The following is a 17,536-nucleotide window of genomic DNA, read 5'->3' on the forward strand; positions in this document are numbered from 1 at the left end:
GGGTCTTCCTTCTGTCCCTCATGACATCAGTATACACATGTGTGCAAATGCACTGTCACACATGAGTATTCACACAAACACACCAAAATAAATAAAGCCCTTCATCTTAAGAAGATTGTTTTTCCAAGTAAAATCCATCCATCTCCAGCCTTCATGTTCCCAGGCTTCTCAGTGTTAGTTTGTAAACAGAGCACCTGCCAGCACCTCGTCAGTGACATACAGGACATTTGCACATTTGTAAAACTCTGAACATGAGCAGACCCAGATGCTGCATGGTCGCTGCTGGGCCTCATCTGTCCCCTGCAGCCTACAAGGCGCAGGCACTGTCGGCCCACCTCACTTGTGAGGACACGGAGCACAGAGAGGTGAGCCTGCAGCAGCCCTGGAACCCAGCTTTCTGGCTGCCGAGTTGCCCGCTGCACTCATCCTGCTGGCCTGGCTCTGTTCCCATAAACCCTGGCAGAAAAAGCCCACCCAGCCACAGTGCAGTGTTCCCTGTGTGCACTCTTTCCACACTCTGGAAACTGCTGCCAGATGAGCAGTCTGTATTAGAGTGTAAACCATTCAGATTGTAAGTGATCTCTCGTCTTTCCTGTCTTTGTTCCTTATTTTTAGATGAAAACTTTCCTGGAAAAATGCCATATCTTACTATTTTCTGTGGTTTCTGAATTAAAAAAGAAAACTTTTAAAAAGAAAAAAGGCCACAGGTTACTCCCAGGTCACGTGATGACACGTGCAAGCAGCAGCATCTCTCCTCTGAGGTTCCTGTGCCCCTGTGGTGTTCACCTCTCTGCCCTCTTCCCAGGTGTCCCCACACTCTGACAGAGTCCTCTCAGTTCTCTCACCCCAGTGTCACTGCCACAATTTACCTTTCACACTCAACAAGGTTCTCCTGGGTGCCCACCTTCTCTCCTGCTGTGCCCTGCTGTGTACTCCTACCCCTCAGAGCAGAGCTGCAAGCGTTCTCCCTTCCCAAGCTTCTCCAGAGTGAAGCAGACACCATGATCCCGTCAGCTGTGCCTAGTGTCTGCTGCGTGTCTTCCATGTCCAGGGGCAGAGGCACCTCTTGTGGCATCTCCCTTTCCCAAGTCCTAACCTCTCACTTCTGCCTCAGTTTCCTGCTATGACACATGGTGCTTGTGTTACCGGTGTCATCTTTTCATCTTTTGAGTATACAAATGCATAGGAATGCCTGATAGCTGGCTAAATGCTAGTGGATTTGGGATTGGGGGCCATTGTGGGAGGAGGAGCTCAGTAAATCCCTGGGACTCTCCTGCCCTCCAAAGGCAAGAAACCCACCATATGCCACGGGAACTGGCAGAAAAAATATAGATAGGTGACACCTATCACGCCACTCAGTTCACCTAGAGAAAGCAGAAATGGCTGGGCCTGGCAGAACGTACCTATAATCCTAGTACTTAGAAGACCAAAACAGGAGAATTTCTGGTTCAAACCCACTTCAGTACAACTGAGAACTTAGGAGGGAAGGTGGGGGAGGAGATGTTGGGTTCTTCTGGAAAAACAGTGTTCAGCATCCTCAGTTCTGCTGGGTGGCTACGCTGATTGCCATTGCTGTCCAGATGTGGGGTGTCTTAGACAGGCTTTGTCTTTCCATCCCAGGCCTGGCTCCACAGCTCTTGAGCTGGGTGGTGTTTTCTCTTCATCCTCTTTGCAAGGATGTACAGAGGAAGTTTCTTTATCTTGGTCTTACTGGCAGGGTCAGAAGTTAAACTGCACAGTGTAGGCTTGGAGCTGAGTCAGCCACATGTGAGAGTTGGTCACCCCGCTGTTCTGCAGAAACACCACACTATTTCTAACCCAGCAAACTATCCGATAGTAGGCTGGGGATGTGGCTCAGGAGAGAGCATGATGGAGCCCTAGGGCCATCCTCGATACCCCATAAGGGCATGTTATCCAGCACTCAGGTGGAAGCAGGACAGAAGGTAAAGTCACTCTTGGTGGCTTAGCACGTTAGAGACCAGCCTAGGCCCTGTCTCAGACACAGAAAGGAAGAGGGAGGGGGGAGACAGAGAAGCAGAGAGGGAGAGAAATATGGTGGTGGCTTAGCTTTCTTTTATAATCTTGGGCAAATTATCTTCTTTCCTTGTTTCTTGGAAGCTTAAATAGGCTTAAAATAAGCTTCCTGTTTCATACTAATCAGGGAAAAGCTTGTTAAAGTGAGTGGTGTTCTTTGTGAGATGTTTGTGTGCTGGTATCTGACATCAGAGGGCTACTACTACGCTGGCTCTCTTAGCTGCTGGGCAGCAGGGTGGAGAGGCCGGGGTGCCCACAGAACTGCGTGCACCATCCTGGACAGCGGGGGCCTTCTGGCAGCTTAGGCAGTGGCTCTGCTCTGGCCTGCCTGTAAGCTGTTAGTGGGAAATGGGTCATAGTTTCCTGAGTGAACATTATTGAATTACATGGCAAAGCCTAGATTTTATTTATCTCATATGAAGGTCACAGAACAGCCTTTGCAGGAGTTGATTTTATGATGTGAATCCCAAGGAGGAAACTTGGGTCGATAGGCTAAACAGCGAACACTCTTACCAACAGAGCTGTATCTGTCTGCAGTAATTTTATTATATTTGTTTATGTTTATGAGCGTTTTGCCTGTATTATATGCATACCATGTGCGTGCCTGGGGAGGTCAGAAGACAGCATCAGATGCCCTAGAACTGGAGTTTCAGATGTCTGTGAGCCACCATGTGGGCGCTGGGAATTGAACCAGGGTCTTCTGCAAAAGCAACAAGTGCTCCAATCCACTGAGCCATCTCTCCGGCTGTGCAGTAATTTTAGACTTGTAGAAAAGTTTCAGAAAGTCAAGGTATTCCTGTAAGACATCCACTCGGCTTCTAATGTGAGCGTGCACCTCGGTGGGAACACCAGTGTGAAGCTGCGCAGTACTAGCTAAAGTGCAGACTGCCGCAGTGTACCCACTTTCCACCAGCACGTTGCCTCAGTTCTGGATTCTGGCTGCCAGCAGGTGCTGTCCCTTAGCCTGTGATAGCCTCTGTCTTTCCTGACCTTGAGGCTTGAAGATTAGTCAGGGGTTTTTGTTTTGTTTTGTTTTTTAGAATGCCTTTTTTTTTTTTTAAGAATTATCTTATTTTTAATATTTGTATGTATGTTTTCTAAAATGAGCAAAACTTTGAATAGACATTTTGCAAAAGAAGATATACAAAGTAAGCTCATGCCAAAATACCCAGCATAGTTGGACTTTAAGGAAATACTCACCATTACAGTAGTTAAAGCCTTCAAAGAACCGAGGGCATGGAGACCTGGTGAGCCTGAGCAGCTGGGATCGCCATGCCCTGACTGGAAACCAGCAGCATTGTGCTTTGGGTAAGAGGGCATTTTTTTCATCACTTAAGTAGTATGTGCCCTGTCCACAGAATCCAGCAGTTTCATAAATCCATCAAAAAAAATTAAAAAAAGACTCCCCTAACATCCCTGGCCATTATGGTTACAGCAGCCCAAGCCAGAAGGCATCCAGGTACACTGATGGAGCCTTAGCAGTAAGAAGCATGCTCCTAAGTGCTAGAGATGCTCCGTTGCTAAGACCATTTGCTGCTCTTGCAAAGGGCTGGGATCCCGTTTCCAGCACCCACATCAGGGCCCTCACATTTACCTGGAACTCCAGATCCAGGGGTTTTGACCTTGTCGGCTGGCCTCCATGGCACTCATACGCATTTACCTACACACACACCCATGTATACATACAGTTTAAAAAAAAAAAAAAAAGAGAGTGTGAGTGACTTAAGCCAATCGTGAATGAGTCCCAGGAGCTGGGGTGCTCAGCAGAGGCAGGCCACTCTGTAGGAGTCACTGTGTGTGAGCCCTTGCTGCCTGTCTATACAGTAAAAATAGTGGGGTTCCTGCGAGTGCAGCGGGGGTCAAGGGGAGCAGTGTGCAGTGCACTGAGGGCTTGCCCAGGTGCATTGTCCGCGCTTGTCTTCCTAAGCGTGTCAGCTGTACTCGTGATTTCCTGAGTTGTGTCTGGCGGCCTTGCTTCCAGGTGGATCTATCTGAACGATCAGAACCTGTGTATCCCTGCCAGTTCATCCTTCGTCTACGGAGCTGTCCCCATCGGAGCCAGTATTTATGTTATCGGAGACCTAGACACAGGTGAGAAGCTGCAGCGGTTTCTTGGGAACTGTTCCCTGTGGCTCAGGTGCGTCGGCTGAGCTCTGCTCCCTCTCTGCGCTTAGGTACCAACTATGACTACGTGCGGGAGTTCAAGAGAAGCACGGGCACCTGGCACCATACGAAGCCTCTCCTGCCCTCCGACCTCCGGCGCACAGGATGCGCAGCCCTGCGCATAGCCAACTGCAAGCTCTTCCGCCTGCAGCTGCAGCAAGGCTTGTTCCGCATCCGGGTCCATTCCCCTTGAAGAGGAAGAGGAGCCAAAAGCGAGATCCCGCCCCAAGCGCATCACGTGGCTGGACGTCAGCAAGCGCAGAGAAGTAGCCCCATTTTGCTGTGTGCTGGGCTTCAGTATGGTTACTCTTCGGTGGTTTTTTAATGCTTAGAGGCTCAGGCTTCTGCTCTTGTTTGGAGACCGTGTAACTGTTGAAAAACTACCCGGGAGGAATCAGTTCTCCAGCCTGATGCGTCTGTAAACCGAGGCTAGAGAATGTCAAAAGGAGGAGGGAGTGGGGGTTGGTATCATGTGAAATATCAAAGGTAAAACCCTAAGGTGCGTTTTCCCAGAAGGGGAGCTCTTATCCGACCGACTGTGCGTTCCAGTGTGTGTGGCTGTGGTAAACAACAGAATCCATATATGCAAGCCAACATGCCCGGGGTACACAGCTATCCTCGTCCGGCCTGTGGAGGCTGCTAACGCCTAGCCTCACCCACCAATTGAGGTTGCGCCAGTTAGTTCCCATTTATTACTAGCGCTCTGTCTTAAGACTCTTTAAAAAACTAAGTTGTGATGAATTGAAACTAAGGTAACACTCATAAAACTATTTATCTTAGTAAAAATTCAGTCACCCAAGGAGTTCAAGTCTGCAGCCAGCCCTTGTGTGAGCTTAAAGGAATTGCTCTGTAAACGGTCCTGTGTCACACCAAGACAGTTCTGGGGTGGTGCTGTCAGACTGGGAGGGAACTTAGTCGTACCATTTTTTTTCTTTCCACCAGGAAGAACAAAACCATTTTCTAGCCACCAGGGCATCAGTGCAGAGGAGACTTAAGACAGAGTCGGGCAATGATAGAGCTCTGTTGCAAATAAAAACAGTGAAACATTAAAAAAAAAGAAAAGAAAGAAAGGAAGAAAGAAAGAAAGAAAGAAAGAAAGAAAGAAAAGAAAGAAAGCTGTCCAGATAACGTGCATAGGGATCAAAAAGCATCTCCATATAATCTGTCTGAAAGCACACTCCGTCCTGTTTACTGCTGCTTAGAGTTACAGACTTGTCTTTGAATGCAGGTGTATGTAGGATCTTGTCTTTGTAACAGGCTGCTCGCAATGCCCTTCACTGGTAGAAGTTTTGGATGAATTTCACTCCCAGAAATGTTTGGCTGGTAGAATAAACTACCTCAACTTAATTTCATTCTGTTCCCTCTAGCACCCTCTTTTCCCCTCCTTCCCCATCACTCACCCCCACATTCACGCAACTCTCCTCTTCCCATTAGTAAAAAGAATTCCTTAGTAAGTGGAATTTATCCTGTGAGATATTTTGTTCTCCATTGAGATTATGCCACCTTGGTGTGAAATCAGGGACTTGAGCACACTCTTAGTGTGAGCTGTATGCAATATCAAGTTTCTAGTTAACTTGATAGAGAGTTCCTCATTTCTAATTGTTCTCTTGAAGTTTCTTTCTCTTAGATATGGCACAAGAGGCAACATTGTATCTTAGTGATTGCTAAATGTATAAGTACATCCTTTGGTTATAAATTGGAGAGCAGGAATTTCTTCTAGAAACTTCCTATGTGAGATGTTTATATGCAATTAAAATGCATATAAAACATCAATCCTATTTTCCCACCCATGGACCTGGAAATGGGTGGCCGATGCATTTCCACCTACCCTGAGTCATCAGCATTAAAAAAAAAAAAAAAAAGTTGCTAAAAAGAGGCCAGGATGAGTGTAAGAAGGACTGAGACTGGCTTTGTAACTCTGCTGTGGCCAGAAGCAACTTGGCAAGAGAAGGTCTAAGGATTTTATCCTTTGCAATAGGGCAGATGTGCCACACATACATGCCATCCGATCAAGTTCAATGTCAGCCAAAGCCAGGCTTGGATTGTGTTGCATCAGCCACATGGTGTGTTTCTGCATTGGGAAGTTTTCCATCAAAGAAGCTACTGCAGAAAAAGTACTTTCTGTTGTTGCTGAGATGGTGGCTCTGTGAAATACCTGCGCAGGACAGAGCCATGACCTGCTGGAACAGAGAGAAACCGTTATCCAGGACAGCTGTGGTACTGCTCTGTTTTGGTTGGTTGGTATTTGTTCGTTTGTTGTTTTTAACTCCTGAATTTAAAGTTCTTTTAAACCTGCTTCAGGCCTCTCCAAGGAGACAGTTTAGAGTGATGGGTCTGATAGCCAGTGCCTGTTGACTTGGTCAGCTCACTTTAAAAAAACAAACAAAAGAACAGGCTTTTCAATTCAGTTTATTGACACTGTAGCTGCAGAAATTAATATTTCATAAAATAAATTTGCAACTTAATATGGGATGCAATATTAACAAAAGCTGCTAAGTGCCAAACTGTTATTTTGTGTGTGTGTGTGTGTGTGTGTGTGTGTGTGTGTGTGTGTGTGTATTAAAGAGTAGGGCTGTATTTAATTTTATTTTGATGTTTCAACGTCAGTCCTCTTCGTAGCTACTCCAGACTTTTAGTGTTATGAACTGCTCCTAGCTCCCTTCATGGAGTCTTGTTTTACTAGTCCATCAGTGTCTTGGAGTCTGAGTGGTTCCTCCCTCCTGTGCTCTTTGACCAGATATATGTTGCATTTGGCAACTGAGGCTAGATCTTAAAATGTAAAACACATACATGTTTGGGGAAGTGCGATTTCTTTTTCCTGGAAGGTGGTCTCTTAGACTACAGTAGGTGCATCAAGGCACTCTCCTAGGCTAGAGGCTAAAGTAGGTTTGTTGTTTGTTTGTTTTTTGTTTTTCTGACATATCTAAACATAGATTTTTCAAAGATATAAGTGCTTAATTTAAAATGAAGTGTTTATTTTTAATCTCAAGAATGTGTATGCCCTGTGAGAAGAAAAAGTGTGACAGCTGTGTGTATGCGTGCTGTCCCACGTGACTTGACATGTCTGTCTGTAGATGTTTACTTTTGAACTGTAGTCACAGGCTACATGCACTACTGTCTCCTGGTGCTTCAGATAAACCCTGGAATCTGTTGACCTTCAGTCCCACGGCTGTGCCAGGCACATGTTGCGTGTAAAAGTGGAACTGCCTGTTGACAGTGGTCAGTTTTGCTAGGTTTGCATCTCTCTTCCTTAGCAGGGTTTAAAATGCCATAACCAGCTAGCAGGCGGCCCTGGAAAGGGCTGCTCTGGGGTTGGACATGGCTGCTTTGAGGAGTCACGGCTGGACTTTTCATACCACGCAGCAACCAAAAAGCCTGCAGGGCTGTGCCTGAATCTTGTTTGTGCTGGAGCCAAGTGCTCTGTTACATCTCAGTGCTGCTGATGCTACTCTGATCTCTAGTGGCTTGAAAGTGTCATTTTAGTCTTTATAAGTGGGAGGAGCTGCCCATCGGCAGTGTCTCGGAAACGCATTCTTTCTGTGGAGGTGGTGATGTCCTCTATGGAGGTAAGAATGTTCTTGCCGTGGTATATAGGAGCCTGATGCTGCCGGTCAGGTGTCTAGGGACACAGCTAGCTCTCCTTAGAGGCACTGCTTAGCCTCTCCTTCCCAGTGCACCACACCAGGGGTCCCAGAGGCCTCCAGAGAGTATGATAACTCTGCAGTGCTGTCTTCCAGAAAGCTGGCTTTCCTGCTTGCACAGTCCTCCTGTGACCTGGTGAAGGCATTGGGTGCTCTGGGAAGGAGTGAGGTGACTTTCACTGTAAGTACTTCGAGGCACCAGAACTGCCTGAGAAGCACCCAGTGGGAAGAGCAAGACTTCTTTCTTACAGTTTCATTGCGTTAGCCGAGAGAGCACTGAGGAAGCCAGAGATGGTGAGGCGTGACAGGCCTGCCCTGAGACACACAGCAAATACTGAGTGCCTCCCAAGAATTGTGCTTGTATTTCTGGGAACCGCACAAGGAAGCAGTTGGGACACAGCCCTCCCTCTCCACCTTACGAAGTAAGTGGAGCTTGAGTGAGGACCCTATGTTGTATGAGCTGACCTGGGTGCAAATAAGCATTGGGCCACGGCATCCCAACCTTCACTGTGATGCTTTTCACTGGCCAGAGGGCTCCCATCAGTTCTGCTGGATTTTATATGGGAAGCGGTGTGCGCGGGTGGGCTGGCCTGTAGAGCAAGGACCTAGGACAGAATCAAACATTCCAAGTGCCTCATGTACCCAGCTTACGCCTGTGTCTCCTAAGTGCATCTGTAGGATAGTTGAAGCCCTGCGCCCAGCACACCTCATAATACCCATCTTGTTAACATTAGCTTGATTTACTATGTCATATCTGGGCTCAGAATCTTTTCCAGAAGTTTCTGCTTTGATCCTTTCATGTCTGAGGTGGGTGGGGATGCTCTCCTCCTCCTATGAGGAGGCCTTTGAGTGACCAGGGGTCATCCAGCCGATTCAACAGGAGCTTGATTTTTCTTGGCACAAAGGTGTTTTTATTTCTAAAATGTGCATCATTTGTAGTATGGTTTCATCTTCCAGACTGAGCCCTTCCAGCTGAAGAAATTGGAAAACCTTTGCTTCTCCCACAGTGGCTGTGAGAAGTCTCGGGCTTTACTGGGTGTCTTCTGGAAGCAAGGCAGAGTTTGCTTATAAAGCTAAGACTTTATTGAATTTGCCCCATGTAGTCAGAGGGGAGGAAAGCCGCCTTAACGTGCTGAGGGGTCTTCCTGCCTTTTGAAGAGTCCCCAAAGACCCCTTGCAGCTTCTCTAGCTGGACACATACAGTTATAGGGCAGGCATGAGAGCGAGCCCATCAGCCAGACTGGAGAGGAGCCTGACATGGATGTCTCACCCTTGCTGCCAGTAAAGTCAGGATGGAGCTGAACTGTAGGCTCTTCTACATCGCTTGCAACTGTGAGGTGGTTCTGCCTTCTGCCTGGTGAGTCCTGTTCCTGCTTTTTTTAAATGGCACTTTAAACCTGGAGGAGCAGTAATTCTTCTGGGGCTACTTACAAGGCGATTACTTGAAACTCAACGTGTACTTGAAAGAGTCACTTAAAAGGCTGTGTTTTGCTGTAGCGGGAAAGTAGCATATTCACACAGCACGGCTCTGTAAAATAGAGGGCTCAGTTTCTGTCCCTGTCGGGATCAGAGAAGAAGCGTGTGTCTGTGATTTGACACAGTGTTTGGAACTTAGATGCTTGAGGCTGCCATTTCTTGAAATGTGCCGCTGTTTCCTGGGAGCTTTTCCTGGCTCCTTACCACATTCGCTTCCCTTCGGTCCTGGGACTCCAGACATCAGAATGAAGCAGGTGTTTTCCAGGTTCAAAACTGAGGTTGGCCCAACAACCTCGAATCACATTCTTCCTAAAATCATGACTGGTCTGATTTGTCACTTTCGTCAGGGACCTCTCCTGTGCTTGACCCTGCGTATCCATTCTCCATATCACCAGTAGCTGGACCTCAGTGCCCTAGCCTCTGGTCTCCCCCAGTCCCCAAGTCAGAATGGTGCAGTTGAGGGAGCCCAGCAACTGGAGACACTGTCCCGTGGGTTAGGGTTCTCATGGGAGCAGCCATTTCTCAGGTCACAGTTGGACCTGGCACATTTAACTAGAAGACTTGAGTGACCATAGTACTCCAAAGAACCCTGTGCCCCTCTCAGATCCAGCCCTCCCCTCACAGCCCTGCATGCTTAGAGTAACTAGAGTACATCATGCAATGAGATGATTGGGTTTGTGTGCTGATGCTTTTTAGAGTTGGCCCAAGAGAACAAATCCTCCCTTCCTGCTTAGGCCCCAAATCATGGTTTCAGAGTCTAGGAAATGACCCAGGACACAAATGGGTCCAGTGGTCAAGAGCATGGGCTCTGGAGTTAGAGAATCTGGAATTAAAGACTTGTATTCCTTTATTCTAGTCTCAAGGCTCAGCGGGGTTTCCCTACGGAGGGAGGGCAGGGTGGGTATTGGCCCTCCTAAAGAAAGGTGACTGTGGAGCCTGGGGTGCTGCAGTACACCTCATTGGTCATGTCATCTATCCGCAAAGATAGTGCTGGGACACTGGGCCAGTAGGGGTCTGCTTGGAGCTGAATGTCCTGGCTCCTGTCATTGCTCATCCCAATGACTGCCACCACCTTAGATACCAATCAGCACCTGTTTGTCCTTACAAAACTCTTCTTGTTATGGACACATGCCTCCCCTCACTTCCAGCAGCAATGGTATCAAGACATGCGCTTGCAGTGTTCAAGAATTACAGTCAAGCCAGGTTGCTGACATGCCTTTAGTCCCAGCACTTGGACACAGAGGCAGATGGATCTCTGTGAGTTCGAGGCCAGTCTAGTCTACATAGCAAGCACCAGGACAGCTAGAACTACGTAGAGAAACCCTATCGCAGGAAAAAAAAAAAATATTGGTCAGCTGCCCTCTTTTCAGAGCTTGCCTAATGGAGTCCTCTAAGGATCTTTAAAGTCCTTTACCAAGGTAGAACTTTTCTTTTTCACCAGAATATCAAATTTTGTGGTCCAGATTGACCAAATCAACTATGTGTTTTCTATATCTTCTGCTTCTTTAACTTGGAAACTGTTCCCCTGTGTCCATGTGGTGAAGGCCATGCCGACAGCCTGGAGGTTCTAGGCAGGTGTGCAGTGTGAGGCCTGAGCAGCCTGGGACCGTCTAGCCTCGTAGTAGGAAATTAGCCGTTAATCAGGCCCTATAAAGGCCTGTAGGCTCCAGCCTGCTGGTAGGCATATAAAGGAGGTGTGTGCATTCCAGGTTACACCAGTAAACAGTTTAGGTAGAATTACAGAATTGCATTGCCTTGCTTATTTATTTTATGTAATAATTTATTATTATTATTATTATTTTAATGTTTTGAGACAAGGTCTTAATGCCCTCTGCCTCTGCCTTCCAAGTGCTAGGATTGTTCTTCTGTCATCTTTAGACCCATCAGGTAGAACAGCCTTGGGGTAACAGGGTGCCTTCTGCAGTACCGAGTATTGTTTCTGCCAACTATCCGGGGACCTGCTGCAGGCAGGACAGTTGGCATGGTGCTCTGCCCTGCATCCAGAGCTCTTGGCAGCCAGGGGCTTCTCTTCAGGACTGTTACTTAGTTTAAAAAAAAAAAAAGTCATTCAGTGGGTTTTGTGAAGTAGTCCTGTGTACCTTCTATATTTTGCCTTATTCTCTTGCCCTCCATTCTGCTTGTCATCACTTTGGTCCTTTGACTGTGGCCATTGGCCACCAGCCACCATGGCAGTCCCTTCAACCAGAGTGCTCATGGTCCAACTTTCCATAATAGTCTTTTATTTCCAGAGATTTCTTCAAGCCATAATACCCACCAGAAGTGTGATTTTCGGTTGCTACACATTGTCTTTTAAGGTCTTTGCTGCCTACTCTGCCTTACACTGGGAAATGACAGTCTTGCCTTCCAAGCTGGGCTGGCTGCCCAGGAAAGTGCTTGGTGAGCTCAGCCAGCTTCCCCTGGGAGCTGGCATGGTTCTTTGTTAGCTCTTGTGAAACACTCCTGGGGACCCCATTCTTGTGTTCCTATTCTGTCTCTCCTCTGGTGAAAGCTTTCCATAGAGCCCCTCAGCCATTCACTTCAACCCTGTCTAGAAATGGAAAGGAACCTTGTGGTCATGAGGGAGCAGCCTCATTGGCGAGATCAGCCCCTAGTTCCCCTCCCCATCCTCAGCGTGCCAAGCTGTCTTCATAGCCCCTGGTGGCCACCCAGATGCCGCTGGGAGGATTCTGAGAACAGGGCCCTTCCCCCAGCCCTCCAGGAGGAAGATGTTGGTTCTCTTTACCAGAGCATTCTCATTTGCACTCTCTGTTGTTTTTCAAACCTCCCACACTTCTCCCCACCTGGTTTCCTAGTTGCTTGAATTGTGTCGCAAAGAAGAAAGGAAAGGAAGGCCAGCAAGATGGTTTAACAGGAAAAGCCTGATGACCTGAGTTTTAATTCCCAGGAATCATGTGGTAGAAAGAGAGAACTGATTCCCACAAGTTGTCCTCTGGCCTACATACTCACATATACACATCAGTAGGTAAATGTAAAAAGAGAATTATGACAGGCAGTGGTGGCGTACACCTTTAATCCCAGTAGTTGGAGACCAGAGGCAGGTGGATCTCTGAGTTCGAGGCCAGCCTGGTATACACAGTGAGTTCCAGGACAGCCAGGGCTACACAGAGAAACCCTGTCTCAGAAAAGAAGGAAAATTAGAAAAAGGAAAGGAAGGAGAGAGCTGTAACTCTTGCTGCTCCCTGGACCACCAAGCCTGGGAGCAGCAGCCTATGCAGAAGATGTGCCTTCTTAGCCCCTGATCATGCCTTTGTGCTGGCACTTTCTGCCAGCCAGCCCTGGCAAGTGAGACAAACACCTGCCTGCCAGTCCCAGCAGCTTCCAGGTCAGCACCCTGCATAGCCCAAACCCGTCTCCAGCCTCAAGCTACTGGAGAAAAGAACTCCTGTTCCACCTCCCAGCAGGAGCTCTCTCTGAGTCGGGCCAGCACCAGGCCACACATACTACCTCAGCATCTAACATCTGTCACAGCGTTGTGTGGTCACAGATTGTCCATCAAGACGTGCTCAGAGCCTAGGTGGCCTCACACACCCTCGCTCTGTACTTGCCCCGCAAACACTATGGGATTCCTTCCTGCATCCTATGGCATGCTCAGGTGAGCAAGCCAGACTTCCATCTCCTCCTGTCTTATTTAGCTCTAACTTAAATACACCATGAATCCCAAACTGTGAGTAGAGTCAGAAATGGGAATAGCTTGCAATGAGAAAGGGACCAGTTTTTCATATTTTCATCACAAGGGTTTTTGCTTCAAGAGAATCTCTAGAAAATATCTATATGATGATGATGATCAGGGTGATGAGGATTGTGGTGGTCACAAATTGTAACCTAGAGTAACTCACTGGACTTGACTGCCATCCCTGTGAAAACAGCAATCAGCAGTGGAGAGCTAGAGAGATGGCTCAGCAGTCAGGAGTGCTTACTGCTCTTGCAGAGGACCTGAGTCCACCAGCATTCACATGGAGGCTCACAGCTGCATATAAACTATACCCTCTTCTGACGTCCTCAAGCACTCAGACACACATAGCACACACAACGCATAAATAAAAGCAGATAAATATAAGTAATGTAGAAACGAACCCAGAGCAAAAGTATCCTCAGACTTAAAGATAACTAAGCCTTCACTCTATCTGTCATATAACAGCTTCCTCTAGATGGCACCTTAAAGTTCAGCTTTCTTATTTGGAGGTCATCTAAATTTCATGACCTGAAGAACTTTGTACTACCAAGTGGCCTTCAGTGGAGAAAAATAGAAAAGATATCAGGTGTGGTGGCACACACATCTAATTCCAGCACTCATGAGGCAGAGAGAGGCATGCAGATCTCTGAGTTCAGGCTAGCCTGGTCTACAGAGCAAGTTCCAGGATAACCAAAGCTACACAGAGAAATGCTGCCTGGGTAAAACAAACAAAAACTAACAACTAACTAAATACATAGAAAAGAAAGGAAAGCACAAGCTGTCTAGCAAAGCTTGCTTAATTCGGTAACCAGTGACTTTTTCTGCCCGTGGGGTTTTTTTCATTTTGAACCCACTCTGAACCCAGCTTCCGTTTGTATTCTCCCTCCTGTAAATTCCATGTCAACAGCGGCATGGACCACGTTGTCCCACTTGTAAATTGTGACAGCCACAAACAAAGATGGTGGCTTCAGTGGAAGTGCTGAGCAGACTTCTCAGTGGTCCCATGGTTCATGCCCCCAGGCCTAGGAGGCCCCAGCCTGCAGACATTGCCCGACACTCACTCCTTGGCAGCTGCAGGCATAGCCCCGGCAGAGCTGTCCGCAGCAATCAGGCATTTGTTTCCATCTGTAAGTGAAGTCTGCCCACAACACAGTGAACATGGCAGTTTGTTGGTATCCTGTCACTAGCATCTACTGCTGGGACAGAAAACTGTCAAAGAAACCCATTGAAAAGAGAATGTAGCCTGGCTGTGGTCCCGCACACCTTTAATCCCTGCACTGGGGAGGCAGAGGTCGGTGGATCTCTGAGAGTTCAAGACCAATCTGGTCTACAGAGCTAGTTCCAGGAAAGTCAGGACAACACAGAGAAACCTTGTCTGGGGGTGGGTGTGGGGGGATAAATAAAATCCATCATGTCAAGACATAAATCTGTCTCATTAACATATCTGTATTTCATAGCATGGTACCTAGGGAACAGCTTTTCATTTAAATCCTGCAGCTTTAGCAATTGAGTGAGGTTCCCAGATGGAGGACGCCTGGGCTGCACTCATGAGGCTAACCTGAGTGGGGTCTGGCCGAACCGTCTGTGCACAGTGCTCCCGCCGAGAAACAGGCATTTGCAATGGGCACACACAAATGGAGCAAAAGTCATTGTCTGAAGAGTGTAAAATAGTTGAGGGGCCACACTATCCAAATTCAGTAGAAAAGTAGAGAACTTGTGAATTTCCTTGTGGTGTCCCTGTCTCCTGCTTTGTGGGCCAAATGTATCTGTTGGGTGGAGTAACTGGTTTTCTCTTCCTTTGCTGGTGTCCGTAGCAAAGTCAGAAATCATTTTTTTTTATTTGTAACCTTTCTTACAAAGTTACTTTATGGTTTACAAGCAACACTGATGCAGAAGGATACGTTAATTTTCTTAAATTAAGTAGCAGCACTTTGTTTACAGAGCTTGGATCTTTTAGGTGATCGTGGGGTTGTGTCCCTCATCCCCAGCACTAGACCAGTGAGTGTCCTGCGGAAATACCGCCACTGTCCTGTTCTCTCGTACCAAGGATCATTGAAAGTGTTTTATCTTTTTTACGTAGTTTGTATTGATTGGATTTTATAATGGTAAGAAAACAGAGTGTTGTATTTTGAGCTGAAATTTGTGTATTGTCAAGTAATTCTGTTTTGTGTATTGGAAGTTCGTTTACAACTTGAACTATTTTTTAGAAGAATGCTGAACAAAATGAATTGTCTTCAAGCTGTTTCATTAACCTAATAAAATTTGATGGGGAAGACTTTTGAATCACTGTGTGGTGGGGGGTGTGGAATGTGTGTGTGTAGGCAGGTGTGTGCATGCATGTATACAGAGGCCAGGGGTCATGGGTGTCTAGTTCCTCAGCACCTTCTGCCCTCTCCCCATCCACCCCGGCTAGCTGGCCAGTGAGCCCAGCACCTCTCCCATGGTGGGATCACCAGTTCCTGCCACCACATCCAGTGCTTTTGTTTGTTTGTTCATCCTCAGGGTCAAAAGCAGGTCAGTCCCCATCCTTGCAAGGCAAACACTTTACCAACTAAGCCAGCTCCACAGACCCTCATACTATTTTTTTTTTTGGAATGGGTTCTGCTGAGTTACACCAGTCTTGAAAGGAAGACTGCCTTTTGCCATGGCTCACACAGGTGGTGGATGTTGAGACCATAGCTCAGAGGCACTTAGTATCAACAGCAAAAAATCCAAGCCTGGTGACCTGAGTTAGGTCCTGAAGAACCAAATGATAGGAGAAAACCCATTCCTGAAAATTGTCCTCTGACCATGCACGCACACACGAACACATACAAAATGTATGTCACTAAAGAAAAATAATTTTTTTTGTTTTGTTGAGAGAGGGTTTCCCTGAGTAGACTTAGCTGTCCTGGACTCATTTTATAGACAAAGCTGGCCTTGGATGAAGAAAAAAAAATTAATTCAAATACAGATATACACTGATATCACAGGGGAAAGAACTTGGAGAATCTTTCAGAAAGCCAAGTCAAGTAGATTGGGTTTGTACACACAGGCTGCAGACTCATGGTGATCATGGAAAGTAGGGCCATTTGCCTTTGGTACAACGTCATGTAGGTCTAGACACCTGGCCTAAAAGAGCTGTTTGATGCTGTGGGATAAAAGCCTCTTTATCCTGGGGAGGGTTGCTGTCCAGAGGCCTTTTAATAAAGGCTTTAAAACTTTATGGTGTGAGCCGGGTGCAGTGGCGCATGCCTGTAATCCCAGCACTTGGGAGGCAAAGCCAGCCTGGTCTACAGAATGAGTGGCTCCGCAGCCACAGCTACACAAAGAAACCCTGTCTCAAAAAACAAAACAACAACAACAAACTATGGTGTGGTGGCGCACACCTTTGATCCCTGCACTTAGGAGGTAGAGGCAAGTGGATCTCTGTGAGTCTCAGGCCAGCCTGGTCTACAGAATGAGTTCCGAAATAGCCAGGGCTACCCAGAATGGAGTTGGGAGCTGCTTGAAGCTTCACCCTCAATGCACAGGTCCCTGATCTCCAGCATGATAAAGGAATCTCCTCTGTGTTTGAAACATGGACCACACACCCATGTCCTTTTCCTAGCTGTGCCCACTGACTGAACTGAACTGAGACCCTCACAGTCTTCTGCAAGCCTCTCAACTCGGACCCCGTCCTACCCTGGAGTTCCATGCTGTGCTGGATAGCTTCATGTGAACTTGACCTATGCTAAAGTCGTCTGAGTGGAGGGAACAGGCCTGTAGGTCATCTTAATTAGTGATTGATGGGGGAGGACCCAGCCCCTGTGGGTGGTGCTACCCCAAGGCTGGTGGTCCTGGATTCTACAAGAGAGGAGACTGGGCAAGCAATGGGAAGCAAGCCAGTGAGCTGCACCCCTCCATGGCCTCTTCATGACTCCTGCCTACAGGTTTCTACTCTGAGTTCCTGTCCTGACTCCTTTAATGATAAACAGTGATATGGAAGTGTAAGCCCAATAAACCCTTTCCTCCCCGCAGTGACAGACACCTGATTAGGACACATGTCATCATCTGAACCAGAACAGTGGCAGAACCAACAGATGGCCCCGGCCCCGCTATTACACCTATTTGAGTTGCCCAAAGAGGAAGCCAGGCCATGAGGAGTATATTCCCTGTCACCTTTAGTATGCAAGGAAGACACTGTGCTGGTATCAGCCCAGAGAATGTGTACAGAGTTTGTTGGGCCAAAGGCCACTGTCCTCAGTGCTATGACTGCTTCCAGCAGGATCTTACATCGTGACAGAGACCTGAGCACTCCACTCAATCCTCACAGCGCCAAGAAGTCCAACCCAGCACAGAGCTGGGATGTAAAGTCACTTCCCACATCCACAGCCACAACTGTGTCCTGACACTGCCTGTCTCTCTGGGAAGGGACAAACCTTTTTGAAAGCTGATCACTTGCGGACTTGATGGTCAAAGACGGGATGTGAGACAGGACTGTGGAACACAAGAGACAAGAAAACTTTTCCAGACAGGATCCAGGTAAGCTCAGCCACTCTCAGCAGAA

At 47.4% G+C, this 17,536-nt stretch overlaps 1 protein-coding gene across 2 annotated transcripts in view; it reads left to right on the top strand.

Annotated features, from left to right (window-relative positions):
- The window catches only part of Gan (gigaxonin), a 57,629-nt gene extending 42,354 nt beyond the window's left edge, over positions 1-15,275 (top strand). For both annotated transcript variants that reach the window (XM_055620906.1, XM_055620907.1), the window contains 2 exons: positions 4,016-4,125; positions 4,209-15,275. In XM_055620906.1, the coding sequence (XP_055476881.1) occupies positions 4,016-4,125; positions 4,209-4,390 (292 nt within the window). In that variant the 3' untranslated portion in view covers positions 4,391-15,275. The remainder of the gene's footprint in view (positions 1-4,015; positions 4,126-4,208) is intronic.
- The last annotated feature ends 2,261 nt before the right edge of the window (positions 15,276-17,536 follow it).

The sequence above is a fragment of the Psammomys obesus genome, unplaced genomic scaffold (genome assembly GCF_907164565.1).
Source record: "Psammomys obesus unplaced genomic scaffold, mPsaObe1.curated_primary_1811, whole genome shotgun sequence".
Classification (NCBI taxonomy): domain Eukaryota; kingdom Metazoa; phylum Chordata; class Mammalia; order Rodentia; family Muridae; genus Psammomys; species Psammomys obesus.